Source organism: Myiozetetes cayanensis, unplaced genomic scaffold (genome assembly GCF_022539395.1).
Source record: "Myiozetetes cayanensis isolate MyiCay16 unplaced genomic scaffold, myiCay2020 scf6-25, whole genome shotgun sequence".
Classification (NCBI taxonomy): Eukaryota; Metazoa; Chordata; class Aves; order Passeriformes; family Tyrannidae; genus Myiozetetes; species Myiozetetes cayanensis.
This window is the reverse complement of record NW_026087853.1, coordinates 18,844,422-18,860,575: the sequence shown is the minus strand read 5'-3', so window position 1 is coordinate 18,860,575 and position 16,154 is coordinate 18,844,422. Positions and strand designations below refer to the sequence as shown.

General features: G+C 38.1%; 1 protein-coding gene across 8 annotated transcripts in view; it reads right to left on the bottom strand.

Moving 5' to 3' along the window:
• Positions 1 to 10,625, bottom strand: part of CEP128 (centrosomal protein 128) — a 195,567-nt gene extending 184,942 nt beyond the window's left edge. For 7 of the 8 annotated variants that reach the window (XM_050336008.1, XM_050336007.1, XM_050336003.1 and 4 more), the window contains exons 1-6: positions 10,603 to 10,625; positions 6,869 to 7,029; positions 5,410 to 5,496; positions 4,071 to 4,197; positions 3,002 to 3,123; positions 147 to 238 (exon numbers count right to left, since the gene is read on the bottom strand). In XM_050336008.1, coding sequence (XP_050191965.1) covers positions 147 to 238; positions 3,002 to 3,123; positions 4,071 to 4,197; positions 5,410 to 5,496; positions 6,869 to 7,015 — 575 coding nt within the window. In that variant the 5' untranslated portion in view covers positions 7,016 to 7,029; positions 10,603 to 10,625. The remainder of the gene's footprint in view (positions 1 to 146; positions 239 to 3,001; positions 3,124 to 4,070; positions 4,198 to 5,409; positions 5,497 to 6,868; positions 7,030 to 10,602) is intronic. The other variant, XM_050336006.1, reaches the window with a different exon arrangement.
• Positions 10,626 to 16,154: the final 5,529 nt, after the last annotated feature.

Genomic DNA, 16,154 nt, shown 5'->3' with positions numbered 1-16,154 from the left:
TACTGCAAAAGTGACATAAATTAAGCAGTTGATAATACTGCTTTCATCTACACATTGTGCAATCCCTCACTCTCCGCAAAATGATTCTTTGAAATAAAGAAGAGTTTAAGAATTATTTTCCACATGGAGTTATATTCTCTTTATACCGATTTCTCCTTGAAAGCTCCCGACTGATGTCATCTCCTAAGCGAACTTGTTCACTGCTGAGATCTCGAAGAGACTGGTGGAAAGAATGCAGCTGTAAATTAAAATACACAAATTAATCCAATGGCTTAGGAATCCTCTTTTCCTGTGATATTCCAAAATATCTGCATATATATACATATATATGCATATATATACATATATATGCATATATATATGTATGTATATATATATATACACACACATTTTTTAAAATAAGACAGATAAAAATAAACCACAAGATAATAAAATTCCATTAATTGTAGCTTAGCCTGGATGAGCTTTGCATACTTCATTTTCAACCCTTCACAACACATGCTCAGTGAAGTTTAACTTTCAGTAACTTATTTGCTAAACCAAGTTTCACAACTTTGGGTTTTTTCTGTGGTTCAGATCTTGGACAATGCATCTACTTTTAAACCTAGTGAAAAGCAAATAGAAAGAAGTAGGAGAAACACATTTCATGCTAATAAATGCTAGTATAGGTGAAACAAACTTCTGCCCAGCTATATATGTTACTATAAATAGATGACATAAGAAATTGGAAGTGAAAAAGCAGAACACTATGATGTTCAGAAACTATCAAAACACCAAGAATAGGTACTTTACCTTGCCCAAGACTTTACATACCCTTTTTTTCAGAGCTTGGAAAAAAAAAATAAAACACCCCAAAACACACGCCTATTTTCCTCTGTAAAACCTCCCATTTCCCTCATTCAGCAGGCTCCCAATTTATAGTCAAAGTTTTAAGGGAGCAAATAAAAAAAGTAATAGGTCATCCATTCTTCATAGGATAAAAAGTGACAGTTAATCCATCATAAATCAACCTATTGCCATCAACAGTTCCATGGCCAGGATCACTGTTATGTAAAACCCTGATTTATAATATCCATTTGTTCTATGCCTAAGATTTAAAACTGGATCTTCCACAATCCAGCTGCCCACCATGAACATTCAGACATAGGCTCTACCACCTCCCCTGTGTGATAAACCAAAAATTTCAACCTGACCTAGGAGACTTTGAAAAAACACAGTACATTTTCAAAATTACCTTAGCTAGAAGGAGTCAGAATGGAAATAAAGGGGGACCATGGTTACAGAAAAAAAAAGAAGCCACAACTTCAGTTAAGCAGTACTACTTTATCTATTCCCTAATTTCTACCTATGATCAATGACTACCTCTAGTTCATGATTCCTCACAATACTATACGCTTTTACAAAACAGTTAATGACAGTGTAAAGCCATATTCACTCACTGAAAAGAGTAAGGAATAAACCAGCAGTTATCAAAATGGGGAAAAAAACCTACTTGCTTACATAGTTACTTCATAGAAATGAGGGAGTTTGCATGCATTGCAAGAACTCCCTTAATAAAATTTCTAAGATATTTATAGAATATATAGAAATAACCTAAAATAGTACTAAGGTTTTTAGAAGCTTAGGAGGAAAGATTTCCATATAACATTATTTCCTTCCAAAGATTAGATTAGGTTACACACCAACCTTGGAGGAAGAAGGAATCAGAGGAAAACTAGACTGAGAGGAGCATGAAACAGGAAAAAAAAGTGTAGGAATTACTGTAGCTTCCCATCCCAAAAAAAAGTCAATTGAGAAAATGTGTTGTAGTCAAGTTAAAATTATTTGGAAGTTGATACTGATTTAATAAAGTCAACCTTACAATCAGTTTCTTTAGTATTAGTCATAATCAATTTCTCCTGGACAAATCAGTCAATACAGAGAAAATTCACTCAAGAAAGTCTATCCACCGTGTCTGAAAGAGTAAAAACAGGTAGTGAGATATCCTCTCTACCTGTAGGATATAGAAATACTGTGATCTTAGCCATTAAAGTAATTGATTTATTTTTTCTGAAGTCTGCAAGCAGACACATGTTGAAGTATGTATGAAATATGAAAATTACCAGTGTGTGTACACATCCTCTCCTCCACCATCTGCCTGAAGGACAGTGTCAAATTATCCCACTCACAGATCAGACCTAGAGCTAAGATGAAGAACTACCTGGTTCAAAATCAATCCAAGCTACACTGAAGTATACAGCAAGAGCACTAAGACCCCGTGCCATTAACTAAAGCAGAACAATCTGCTTTACAGCCACATGAAACTCCAGCATGTAGGTAGGTGAATGTTAACCACAGAATCATCAGGGTTGGAAGGGACCTCTGGAGATCATCCAGTCCAACACCCCTGCAAAGGCAGGATCACCTGGAACAGGTTACACAGGAACTCATCCAGGTGGGTTTTGAATGTCCGTAGAGAGGAAATCTCCATAGCCTCCATGGGCAGCCTGTTCCAGTGCTCTGCAACCCTCGGTGTAAAGTTCTTCCTCATGTTTGGGTGAAATATCTTGTGTTTGAGTTTATGGCCATTGTTCCTTGTGCTGTCACTAGACACCACTGAAAATAGTCTGGCACCACCCTCTTGGCACTGGCCTTTATGATATTTGTAAGCATTAACGAGATCCCTTCTCAGTCTTTTCTTCTCCAGACCAAACAGGCTATTCAGAGATTATTATTCTTTCTTATAGATGGCCTAAAATATACACAGATTGTCATATTCTACTTTTGATACTACCACCATCTGCATCTTTTTCTCTATAATAATTTCCATGACACTTCATGACACCGACAGATACAAGAGGTGACTGCCTAATGAAAAGTGGCATGTAACATTGAAAGCACACTTCATAGCTGAAACATTCTTAGTTGCATCATCAGAATCATCTCATTTGATGTAAAACCAAAGAACCTGGTGACCACAGATTGCCTGTTTGGGGAAGCAATTCCCATTCATGCTCTGTACCTGGTCCCAGTTATCTGCCTCACTGACAAATCGCACACTTGCAGATCTAGACCTTCGATGTTTATTGCCCTGTGAGTCTCCGTAATCCCTGAGAGGAGAAGTAGGCAGGAAGTGGCGGTTCCCTTTATGAGATAAGAGATAAAAAACATAAGTAGGAAGACAAAACTTTGTACTGGAAATTTTTCATTTTGCTTCAAGAAAAATGCGAGTTTCATCTTGCAAATATCTTTATAGGCCACATTACAGAAAAAAAACTATTAAATTAAATAATATGCACAGGCATACAACTCTTAGCTCTTCCCAAGATTCTTCTTCAATTTAAACATTTCTTGCCTATGACATACATGTATTCCAGAAGAGGTTTCCTTTATTTCTCCAAGGAGTAAGTAGTTTTCCTCGAATTTTATTTGCTCTAGCAACTCCATGTGAATCTATTACAGCTTCAAACTATTGTACTTCACAGCTTTTACACAGGAATGAAAGATAGAACTTTCTATAAAAATACATTAAACACTCGTTCTGGGAGGAATACTCCTCCCAGACACATCTATTCTTAAAATATAATGAATTTTCAGAGGCAAACAAGAAAAAAACCTACTTTTCTGTAGGTGATAAATTGGTTCTGTTTTTTCCTTTTTCACTGAGTATTACATAATTTCATCTATACATCCATAATCTCATGCATTTAAAATCTAAATTCTCATTTTTGCTGTGAAGCAAGCTTTGGAAGCTGCCACATCTTTCGGACTTAGCTTTAACTTGTATGTACCTACAACTCATGCAGCAGACAACGGATTTTCTCAGCTGAAAGAATTAAGGTTTCATTTAGATATCTTGGGATGTAATCAGAAAATACTAAGTAACAGAAAGCTAGAAGAATTTACCATATAAACAACTCTGTAACTTAATGTAGGTCTCCCAAATTTCTAAACTTAATTTCTTTAAAGTAATCAATGATGACTTTTTCATGCCCCTATCTCTTACACATTTTTCTTCTTAATTTCTTCTTTCTATACCACAGCTATATGACATAAAATTTAAATATATTCAAGTAGTTTAAGTATTTTACCTGATGGTCCTTCTCCATCCAGATCACTAGGATATAAGCTTGAGAGAGATGCACTTCTCATTCCAGAGTTTCGTGTTAGTCGCTGACTCCTTAATTGACCTATAGATTGTTCCAGTGTTTCTTTTAACTGCAGAAAAGTTATAATTTATTGAAATATGAACACAGACTCATTTCTTACAAAAACTGGAAAATAGTATTTATTTTAAAAGTCATTAAGAGAATCAAAATTATTTTTAAGCCAAGTACAGCTATGAACTAATAATAACTTTTCTCCAACATCTCATATATCATATTCCCATATCATAATTATAGCAAAACACGTTTCCAACATTAGTAGCTTCAAATATCAGGTTTCCTAAACCTGTGGTGCACCACATACTGAACCATGATGAAAACTCAAAAGTCTGTCTCCTGTAACCAAAATAAGACCTATTTGCCAGCAATGCTCAATAACAGCACTGCAAAATCCAGAAAATAGCTTCAAAGAAATTAATTTTAACTGGAATTTTTTACCAGTCCTAAACCAGGAATCAATTTTACATATGGCTATTAAATTTCCCTAAGCAGCTTTACAGCAATCCCTACTTTCAGTAGTTTCACTTCCAGGAAAAGGCAGCCATTCCCAACTTAAGAATACAGAAGTTGTAAATAAACTTATTTACAACTGCAGTTGTAAATGAATTCTTCATTTTTCAGACTTGCATCTCATTTTCTACAATTGTATTTGCTAACTTTGGTTCTCAGCCACTTGCTTTGTCACACCTTTATTTGACAATCCAAAATATATCAATTTCTGAAGGTTCTCTTTCTAAGAGAAGCTTATATACAATGGTTAAATTGATGCTTTACTCTTGTAGAATTATACACACCATGTTGGATCTCTTTCTCTGAGGAAAACAAGCCTTCTTTTCTACACATTTCCTTCTTCACTCTCTCTACCTTCATATGTAAAATATTCCTACATTTCATATGTGTCTGTTTCAAGGAAGCACTGCTATACAAACCTGCTACGGTTTGTTTGTAAACAAGGTTTAAACTTCTCTTGCTCCACCAACACTCTATTTTAGCTACTCATCTTGTACTTGGTATAGTACCATAACATAACAATCTATTGGGTGCTTATAAACCAGAAAAATACTGAAGCTACAAAACCTGTCAGCAAGTTTCAATTATATAACACATTACTATATTTTGATTTAGATTGATCAAATAAAGATGAAAAGGTTCTGTTTACAGCTACTTAACTCCTTATATATTCTGCCCATTACTGCCAAGTTTTAAGCTATGAATTTTATTAATGAAAAAGACTGAAGAAGTTAAGATAAATTGAGTTTCTCACAGTTGTTATTGCTTCGGTTTGTTCCTTGTTGTATTCTCTGTACTGTCCTAGCAAATGGTCAACATGTCTCAGATTTCTGTTGGTATCCTTAAATAAAAAAGTTTTAGAAAAAAGTCAAAACAGAAACCACCTCTAATCAAACATTACTGATGCCTTTATTATTCTTGGTTTCTAAGATTAAATTGATAACATGAGGGCTTTTTAAATGGTCTATGCATTCAAAATCCTATTCAAGTAACCCCAATCTGAAGTGCTACAGCATGGCTAAAGGGAAGAAGAAAAAAAAAACCACCCACACTATAATTTCAGTACAACAGTAAGGCCTCAGCTTCAAATAAAAACTTTTTCAAGTTTCAGCCACTTTGTAGAAAAACCTTTTTAAGCCAAATATCTTACTTTTACCTGCCTATAGAACAAAATTAGTTAAGAAATAACAAGTTTTTGAAGATGAACACACTAGGTAAGGTGCTTGCAAGAGCACTTTCTGACCAGATGAACTGCTGGATCAGATGGCAGATCTGCTGAAAAGCAGTCAACAAAAAACAATTAGCTTAAAATCAGAATTTCAGAAAAGCACCTAGAAAGAAGTCAGACAGAATCAGGAGAATACCAAAGACTCCCTTTTAAAAATAGTCAGATTACATTCTTATTACCTCATCTTTTTTTCTAGATTGATGTTTATTTTCCAACTAAGAAGTTTTGAAGTTAGTTGATTTTTCTCTTCCCACATATTAAAGGGAAAAAAAATATTCCTGGCCAAGCAGTAAGAGATAAAACATATGCCCACCCACTCTGGGTATTCAGAACTGTCAGCTAGAAAAGAATGGGATTGACTTCTCAAGCAATAATGCAATAATGAAAGTGTCTCCTCCCACCTGCAAAACAGATTCAGATATTCCCTCCACTGCCTGCACTGAAGAAGAACGAATTAGATGAACACTCTTTCTTGTTCAAGTACGTATCTCTTACAAGTTTAGAAATAATGTTTCTAATTGTGCTGTTCCACATCTGGAAAATATTTGAAATGTAAGCTCTATGATGAAGGAATTGACTGCCTACATATTTACTTTATCAGAAATTTGGAAATTTTACACAGTACAAAGCAACTAAGACAGGACTGGAGCTTTCTGCTAAAAATTTAATGCCTTTTGTGAGAATCTGAAAAGCTTATCCTGTTTGCTAACTTTATAAAGGTATTATCCAACATGTAATTGTTTCTAACAATTATTATTGTTATTACTATTACTGTCTGAAATAACAGCTGTATAAAAGTGTAACAAGCTACACACTTTCAGCTCAAAAGCAATACAATCAATGTTCCAAAACCTTTTTTGTTTGCACGGAAAGCAATGTTTCTCATCCATACGGTATACTCCACAACTTTAGAAATGAAACTTTGACCCTATGTTATAGAAATGCAGACTCTATAAATACTTTAAAACTGTATTTTGTAAACAACCTGTAAAGTGCTTGCTAAAGTATGGATCTTCTCTGTAACTGCTTCAGCACCATAGTTCTGAGCTCTCTTGTAGGATGCTCTCAAAGGCAGTCGCCTTCCTGCTCGACCCGTAAGAAAGTTGTCTGAATCACTGGATGAATTTGCCATTAGTATCTTGCAATCTAGATAGGAAGACCAGAAAAAGTAATGTATGTTAAATCCTGATTGTAACTGAACAGTCTTGCACAATAATTCCAAAGCAACTTCAGAGACTCAGACTACACTTCCATTACCCTTTCTAGTCTGGGTCAGCAGGATGTATTTTTGAAGCAGATCTTCCAACAGCTCCTTAGTTATTATCTTCGTTCACATCACGAAGCAAAAGGCAAAACCTCTTAGGAGAAAATTAAATCAAAAGATGCACTCTCAACACTTCCAAGTGTTCAGTACCCATGACAAGATCGTGGCCCCAAGCAAATTCTGCCCCCAGAACGTACAGTGGAGATATCAATGCTTTATCAATTGTTCTAGTCTGCAGAACCATTACCTCACACTATTGCTAAGCTCTATTCAGATTGCCCAGGGCTAGCTAAGACAAATAACCCCAAGTAATTGTCTTAAGCAAGTCTAGGAATCAGTTTCCTAATAACTCAAGGAGAACTGGAGATATTATGGGAGAAGAGAGTGTTTTTAAATAGAAGGGAAAGGAAACTGTGGCCAGGAAGTTACAGATTAATCAATTTAAATATGTGGAAAAAATTAAAATGGGCTACTTTAAGTTTCCAACAAAAGATCTGTTCTCAAAAAAACCACAACAACAGTGTATGTGTTGACATTAAATAAATCAGTCTGATAATGAGTAACTAAGTTTGTTAAACAAGGAAGAAGCAGTAGAGGCTGTGTTTTCATTTGTTTGTTTTTTTAAGTCTTGAACACATATGACAATCACAAAAGTAAACTAAAGAAAAATGAACTAAAGTAAGCCTTCCTAAAACTGGATAATTATCAGAACTCATAGAGCAATTAACAAAAATTAAGTGTCAAATCGCAGAGGTATCAAGCAAGAACCTAGAGTGAATCCACTATATCTTTTCATTATTTACTTACTTACTTATTATTACATTATCAGCTCACTTAATAAGTTGATTATGTCTGCAGCTGACACAAATAAAGCTGCACTGGACAAATACAGCTAGAATAACTGAAGTTGGTAAAAGATAGAGGTGGGGAGGGCTTCTAAATGAATACGCATCAACAGCATCATCTTCTAGAAAGAAAAAGCTAACACCACACAAATTGTAAAAATTAGGGTAATGTAAATTGTGAAATATTATTTCTATTCTCCAATATTAATTTGACATAACGCAGATTACTATCTTGATGCTGAGGCACTTCACTTGACTAGAATTCAAAAATTACTTGAGGCAATAGAAACACAACTTGTAAGGAAAGAATGGGGATGGATAAGTCTCAAGTATGGCAAGATAGAGGAGGGAAATGCAAACAGCATATGCCTAGTATAATAAAGTCACATAGTAACAGATTAAAATAACAAACCTCAAAAGGCAGGTTAGATAGAAATATTTTCTTAGACTACTACACACTGCAGTAGTTTGTCTAAAGGTCATGGAATCATATTCACAAAATCTGCATTAATATCATCTGTTGGGAGACAGTCTGGGGTTACTTGAGGGAAGAGGAAACAGACCGGCATACTCCTGAAATGTCTTTAGTCCCACTGTTCAACAACATCACCAAAAAGAAAGTAAAGGAGTCATTCTTCTAGCCATTAGAGCTGAAATTTCCAAAAGAAACCATGGATGGATTCAAATTTTATGTTGTATTTTATATGGAGGTAACTTTTTCCAGCTCCTTATATTTAGTTTTTAAAAGTTTGTTTATTTCTGTCCCCCTGGACTTGGATAGAAACCTTTCAAACATGAAAGAAGAGTAAATCAATGTGCTCAGTCTATGCTCAAGTACACCAGTATTCCTTACATTTTCTGAAGTGGTGAATTTATCTCATCTTCCATCTTCTTATGCCACTAAAGCACATTTTTACTGACAGTATCAGAATTCACTATTCCAGTGCCTCTCACTCTAGTCAGCTGCAATGAAATCTTAATGCTGCTGAGTAAGCATAAACACTAAACACAGGGAAACAGGAAATATGGGATATTTTCAAAGACAAAAAAAACTAAAATAAATAAAACACTGACAGAAATAACAACCTGGAGTATTATTGATTTTTACCATGATTTGGTTAAAAAAAAATTACAAAAACAAACAAACAAGTTGACTCAATGATAAGAGCCGCAACTACTGAAAAGCAAAGACACTAGAGAAAAAAAGAAAGGGAAATTAAGATTTACAACAGGAAAGATTATTTGGTTCATTTTCAGCTGTCCAAAAATAGGTTCATTAAGATACTTACTAGGTAAAGCACTGAAGAAAGGCCAGTAGGCAAGGTAAACATAAAAGAAAGCACTAAACAGGGAGGACATTTTGTCTGAAGAAAACTTACTATTTGTGATTAAGTAGCATTCCTTTTTATTCTCATGAGCAATCTAAAAGGAACTACAAGTACTTCTAAATTGACGAAGTTCTGTTTCATGTAAAGAAACATCCTCATTTTTAAAGGAAATACAGAAGTTTCGGTTTAGACTTTTAAAAAAAATCATAAAGAAATAGAAGTTTGTACAAATGTTCCATATGCAAATTTGCCTATTAATTTAAACAAACAAAACAAAAAACAAAACCAACTTAGCACTTTTTCCAAAAACCTTGACTAATTTTAGCACATAATCGTACAACCTACTGTGTTTTAGTTCTACACAAACAGATCATAACTTTTCTTGAATTGATGAAAAGCATCAATACTTGATACTTTCCTTTCCTGTGTCATTTTCACTGAGGACTCTCTTGTTAAGAGATCTGCAGGGTAGAACAAGCATGAAGCAGACCTGACAGTCTCAACTGATTACTCCTCAAGTGTTTTTATTCGTCCACCTCTACACACACTAATATATCACTAGGTAACTAACTTACTGTTAAAGGTATGTTTGAAGCCTTATAGCTAAGATTGAGGGACAACATAACACCTGAAAGGCCCTTTCCTTCAATGCTTATATTTGAGCCAGGGGAAGTTTTCAAAAAGCCGGGAAGGTGATCCCCCATGGTGACAGTTTGCCATCCTGCTTTTAGGCATCTCTACCATATTTTATTATCAAATTTTGACACCACACTCCACTCCTCAGCACCACGACACAGAAAACTGTTCCTTCACACTGTTCATGAGCAAGCTCGACTAATGCCCTCTGCAAATTCTCCTCCCGCCGGCCACGTCGGGAACCTCGCTCACACCTGAGTGCCTCATGGTTCTTTTGCCCAGACAGGACCGTGGAAGCCTTGGGGCCGCGGGGCAGCCCAGCACGGCTCCGGGCACGCCGGCAGCCGGGACCCCGCCAGGCCCGCAGGCTGTCCCGGGCTGTCCCGAGGAGCGCCCCGCGGCCCCGCTCCCCGTGCCTCTCGCCGCGGCGCCGCTCCAGCCGCGCCCGCACTCCCGCGGCGCTCCGCACCCGCACAGCCGCGTCCCGCACAGCCGCGTCCCGCACAGCCGCGTCCCGCACAGCCGCGTCCCGCACAGCCGCCCCGGCCGCAGCCCCGACTCTGCCCGTCCCGCACCCACCGCCCTCACCGCACAGCACCCCAGGGCGATGCCGCCCCGTTCCCCGGGCACCGCCCGCCCGCCTCACCTCGCCGCTATGGCAACTTGAACTAGCCGCCCTGCCGCCCGCCGCCGCAGCCACCGTGCGGGCGCCGGGTGCCCCGCAAGGCTCTGTGGGACAGGGAGTCCACAAGGCGCGGCCCCACCGTGGGACAGGCGGGGTACTGGACTCCAGCGCCCGAGAGGCTTTGCGGCGGCGGCCCCGGCAGCGGAGAGGGAAGGGCGGACCCCGCCGTGCGGGTAGACCGGAGGGCCTGGGCGGGCGATGGGTGGCTGTGGTAGCGGACCTGGTGTGGCGTTTATTAAAGTTGGTAAACTCTAAACCTTTACCAAAGACGCACTGGTGTTTACAAACACGTCAGATAAACGATCGCGGAGAGCAGAAACAAAAGTTGTTGCCCTGGCAAAGCAGCGAGGCTGTTTCCTCTTCCGAGGAGACGGCACCTGGCTTACTGGCTGGGAAGAGGCGTGTGAGCCTGTTCTTACTTGGGAGGCATCTCCGTTCCTGCCTCTTGAGTTTTTCTTGTTTCCTTAGGCCACGCATCTGCCTGTTCCCAAATGTTGTATCCATTACCCTTGTGTGCAGTAAAAACGACCAAATATTGGAGTGCTGACCTTGAAGAGAGAAAAGGGATAGAGTTCTGTCAGTGATCACAGGAAATGTCACCCGGGCTTCTGAAACTTGGGCAGAACTTGCAGTAGTCCAAGAATCACTGGAATATTTGACTGCAATTCACCTGTAGGTGCGCACTCAAGCCGAAAGTAAATGCAGTGCGTTGTTTTTTTAATACATGTATGTGCATATTGCATCTGGGATCCATTCCAGGCAGTGACCATTGGCCTTTGAGCACAGTAATAAGGCATGGATGACAATCCATGCTGTCCACCTTCACTCCTGTCTTGCAGGACTGTTTCATTTACTCACAGATAATCAGGCATGCTTGAATGACATATGATTACAACACACTTCAGGAGTAAGCCAGGCCCTCTACATTGGCAGCATCTGTCAGCAGCCCAGGCTGCTGGCCTATGTGTCTTTCTGGTCATGCTTAAGAGGCAAAGAATTAAGTCTTCTCTGGCTTCCAATGCCTGGCCATTGTCCTGGCCTTTCCTCTGCAGCATGGTCAGTTTATATTGACAGGGTGAGAGTCAGGACTTCTATTCAGTCTTATGCTTAAGTCTCCTGCTTATGGTGGTCTCTGGGAGACAGGCTCTGAATTTTCCTGAGCTCTCTGAGGGATTTTCTCTCAGTTTTGCCCCTGGCAGTGGGCTTGGTGCTCCACAGACTCAACAGAATTGATCCATGAGGAAATTTCTTTTCCTGCCCTAGTAGCCTCTCTAAGGTCATCACAGAGTGGATGAGGGGGTAAAGAATGGGTCCTGGATGTGACTGGTATGTATATGAGAAGTGTATTTGCATCTGTGCTGACTATGAGCACATCTGGCTTGCTACTAACACAATGTTCCAGTGGAAACTGATGCCAACACCTGATATGGATGTACTGGGCACATCCCCTGGTTCTAAAGACCATGCTTACCATGTATACACCAACTGAGAAAGTAGCTAGCCAGCAAACAGCACATGCTGTCTGTGTCTGTATTGGTTTAATGTTGTAACAGAAGGAAGCAGATGCTTCCAGTGCTTCAGGCAGCTGTCTGCACACAGCTATATTGTCAGCTGCAGCATTATACAAATATTGTAACTCTTTCACATATGCATATGAAAAAAAGGATTATGCCAATGATTAATACGCAGCTTTCTCATCCTCATCAAGCTGAGACTTGCTTGGTATAAAAAGTGAGATACTAAAGACTATTACAGAGAACATGTAAGCAGGCATGTGTGCCAAGATTCCTGTATAGTGTATGTCTTTGCTGAAAAAGATCCAAACCATCAAAATCCCACCACTCCCAACCGAGAAGGTTGCTAATTTACCAGTGCAATGAACTGTCAGCTCAGTAAAATCTGTTCCCTGTGCATTTTGATTTCCAGACTAGATCGGTGCATTAGGGTTTTTGCTACAACTTGATTTAGAGTAGGGAGAACCCTAAGATTCGTATGCACATATGTGCCACCATGTCCAAATAGGAACATAAAAAACCACCCTGATGGTCCATTTGGCCCAGCATACTGTGTTCATCAGTGAGAGCACAAGATGATACTTAGAGAGAGCACATGAACCTTACTACCTTCTATGATCTAACCCTCTCAGTAGTTTCCTCTGGCACCCACATTTGTCATGTCAGAGGACATCTGTAAGAGGACTGTTTCCTTTGATATATGTTTACAGGCATTTGGCCCCTAAATCAGTATAATCCTGTGTGCCTCCCCAGCCTCCTGGCAATGATTTTTGGAAGTTTCCTTCTGGATATGTGAAAACCTGCTCTCTTTCTACTTTATGATTTTGCATAATAAGGCTGTGCTAAAGGCTGGTTTGAAAACCCAAGTAAACTATATTTAAATTCTGTTGACAGCATCAGAAGACTTCAAAAACATATAAGGAACATCTGTCTTTCAAAAAAGCAGTTTTGATTCTTCCTCCAAAGAGAATGCATTCATTAATTTTATTCTTTATAGTAGTTTCTACTAATGTACCTGCTACAGTTATCAGAGCTGAAACTGCAGTCTTTTATTTTGGATTCTGTAATCTGTATTATCCAAAATTCCTTATTTTTTCCCCCCTAGAATATCTGTTAAATATTAGCATAATATTAATTACTCCTCTGATACAAAAGAGTGTTAATTGAGAAGTACACAATAATTATCAGTTCTGCTATAGCAATCAACAAGCAAGTAAGATTTTGACTGGTTATTTTTCTCAAGTTGGATTTATCTGTCCATGAAGAATATAAACCTGAGAACCTCTCCAAGCTCTTCTGCAATAGAGCATAGAAACAGAACATCATTCAGTCTGGGGTTATGGCTTTATCTTCTCTACATGCTCCTTGTATATGCTGATTTATCTACTAGCCTTACAGACTCTGGTAGCATTCCTTGTTTTGTTGCATTTGAAATGGGATTGTTAGTTTCTGTTTTACACAAGTTGTTCCTCTACTGCTTTTGAGCTTTTTTTACTGTATTTTACGTTTAACCTGCTAGCATTTGGAAGAAAACTTTGTATTCTCCTCTAAAACATGACATTAACTTTTTGAAGTATAATTTCTTGATTTTTGCTAACTGACCTTATCTCTGTATTAACAACACTGGCTTTCTTATGCCCTTCCTAAAGCATTATTTAGTAAATATGCACTTGAAGTTTGGTGACCTTAAAGATGGGGCATGACCTTAACCATGGGACAAACAAAGTAGCTTCCTTGTCTGCCCCTTTTTGCATTTTAACAAGTATCTTCATATTTCTCTAATTCTCTTTTTTGAAGCTGAACAGTACCACAACTATTTTTTGTTTGTTTATTTCTGTCATAAGGATGTTAAGTATAAGTGCATAAAGAACATTCTGTACGTTCTGTAGCATTGCTACAGAACATCTCTCCAGTTTGAAATGAGTATGCTTGAGAAATTATTTAACTGTGCATAGCAAACTACTATACTAGACAGGCTTATAAAGAGGTTGTTTAATTTTACAGGAACAGAAGATTCTCATTATCTGAAGTCAAAAACATGTAAATGCCAGCATTCTGTTATCTGAAGTGCTGTGTTGAGACAGTAACTTGACAGTGCTTGCATTTAGAGAGACCAGCATGGTTTTACTATTTAAGGTTAGTACTTCTTGATTAATGCTGTTGGACCCCTTGACTTATGCAAGTCTAGATCTTGACTAAGACCTTTTATTTTTTTAAAAAAAGAAAGATCATTATGAGCCATTACATTACTGCATATATTTAAATAAATGTGTAGTGAGTCTGAGAACATAGGCCTTAAGGGTGAAAAATTCAGAAGTACTATAACTTTTTCTAAAACAATTTCATTTTTCTAGGCTTAAATTTAAATTTTTTAATTCTTGTGTTTGTTACTAGTAGTATCTTCTCATGCTACGCTACTTGTTATCCAGGACAAGTCATTATTCATGTAGCTTTCAGGAGATTGTTTAGCTCTTTCTTTCACAAGGCTTACAGATTCATCATTTAGTGGTCTCAGAAAATGAGTTCTTTTATGAACAGGTATCATAGATGCACAAAAGAGAAGCACTCTGATAGATGAATTGTCACCTAGGTCAGTGAGCTTAAAATCCAGTTTTGATTTATGATTGTTGTAATAAACAGTCAAACTCTTCTATTAAACGTCCTGTCCTCCATATCAAAGCAGGTATGTGCCATGACCCAAGTCAAAAAAAGTGCAAGATCAATCTGAAGTCTGAATTATGAGGGCAAATAAATTTTTGCTGGAAGAAGTAATTTCTGAGCATGGATGCCTATGCAAGAGATGCAGGCAGAGCAGAATGAAGTAAAAGATGACTAGAAACCTGACTTTAGCTGAAGAAGCACAGGCAATGTAAACCTGAAGGAAAAAAAAAAGAGAGATAAGTACATAGGCTCTGGTGCTTTTGCACCCATGGATCCTGAGGTAGCTACTAATATGCTGAGGGCCACTAAGATAATTAAGAGCTTCATCTCCCATGAGAAAAAGCTGAGACAGCTGGGGGCATATAGCCTGGAGAAGAGAAGGCTTGGAGGATCGCATCAATGTGTATAAATACCTGAAGGCAGGGTGTAAATAAAATGATCTCCAGTGACAAAGAAAGCAGCAATGAGCACAAATGGAACCAGAATTTCTATCTGAACATCAGGAAACACTTTTCAGTTGTGAGGGTGACCAAATACTGGCACAAAGAAATTGTGAAATCTACATGCTTGGAAATAGTCAAAAGTTGTCTGGACACAGTTCTGGGCAATCAGCTCTAGATGACCCTGCTAGAGCAGGGTCTTGGGCCAGCTGACCTCCAGGGGCTCTTCCAAACTCAGTGATTCTGTGACACTGTGACTTTGTGATTCTGTAGACAAATACACCTTCCTGAAAACAGCTATCATCAGTTCTTACCTTAACTAATGGCTTAAGATAGTTTCATCTTGCCCTTCTCTCTGGGCACTCTTACAATTGACAACTGCAGGCTTTATAAGGCTTTACATTGCAGTACCTCCTCTTTAGCCTTCAGCCAACTGAGTATTCCAATTTTTTGAAGTTTTTCATGGTTTTTTTATGAAATAAAGCAAAAGGAAAAGCACAAGAGTTCCTCAATATCCCATAACCATAAAACTCCATAACTACCTGGTTTTGACACTGAAGACAATTTTTTTATACAGACATGAATCTTCAAGAACCTAGAATAAAATTCTTGCCTATATCTATTCAAACACTTGGTCTGATGAATGATGCTGTATCAAAGCAGTGTGTCTAATGTGTTTTTTTCTGACAGTCCAGAAATTATTTGAGATACTGAAATAGAAAAAGGTAGGCACAGGCATATCTTGCAAGTATCTAGAATGGTAAAACATGTTGATTAATCAGAAAAAAACCACAACAAACCACCAAGTCTTTTATTCTACTCTTCCTGATTTATTTTCCTACTCTGAACAGTTTTTCATGCAGAAATTACAAGATGTAGCTGTTGATATCTGGTAATC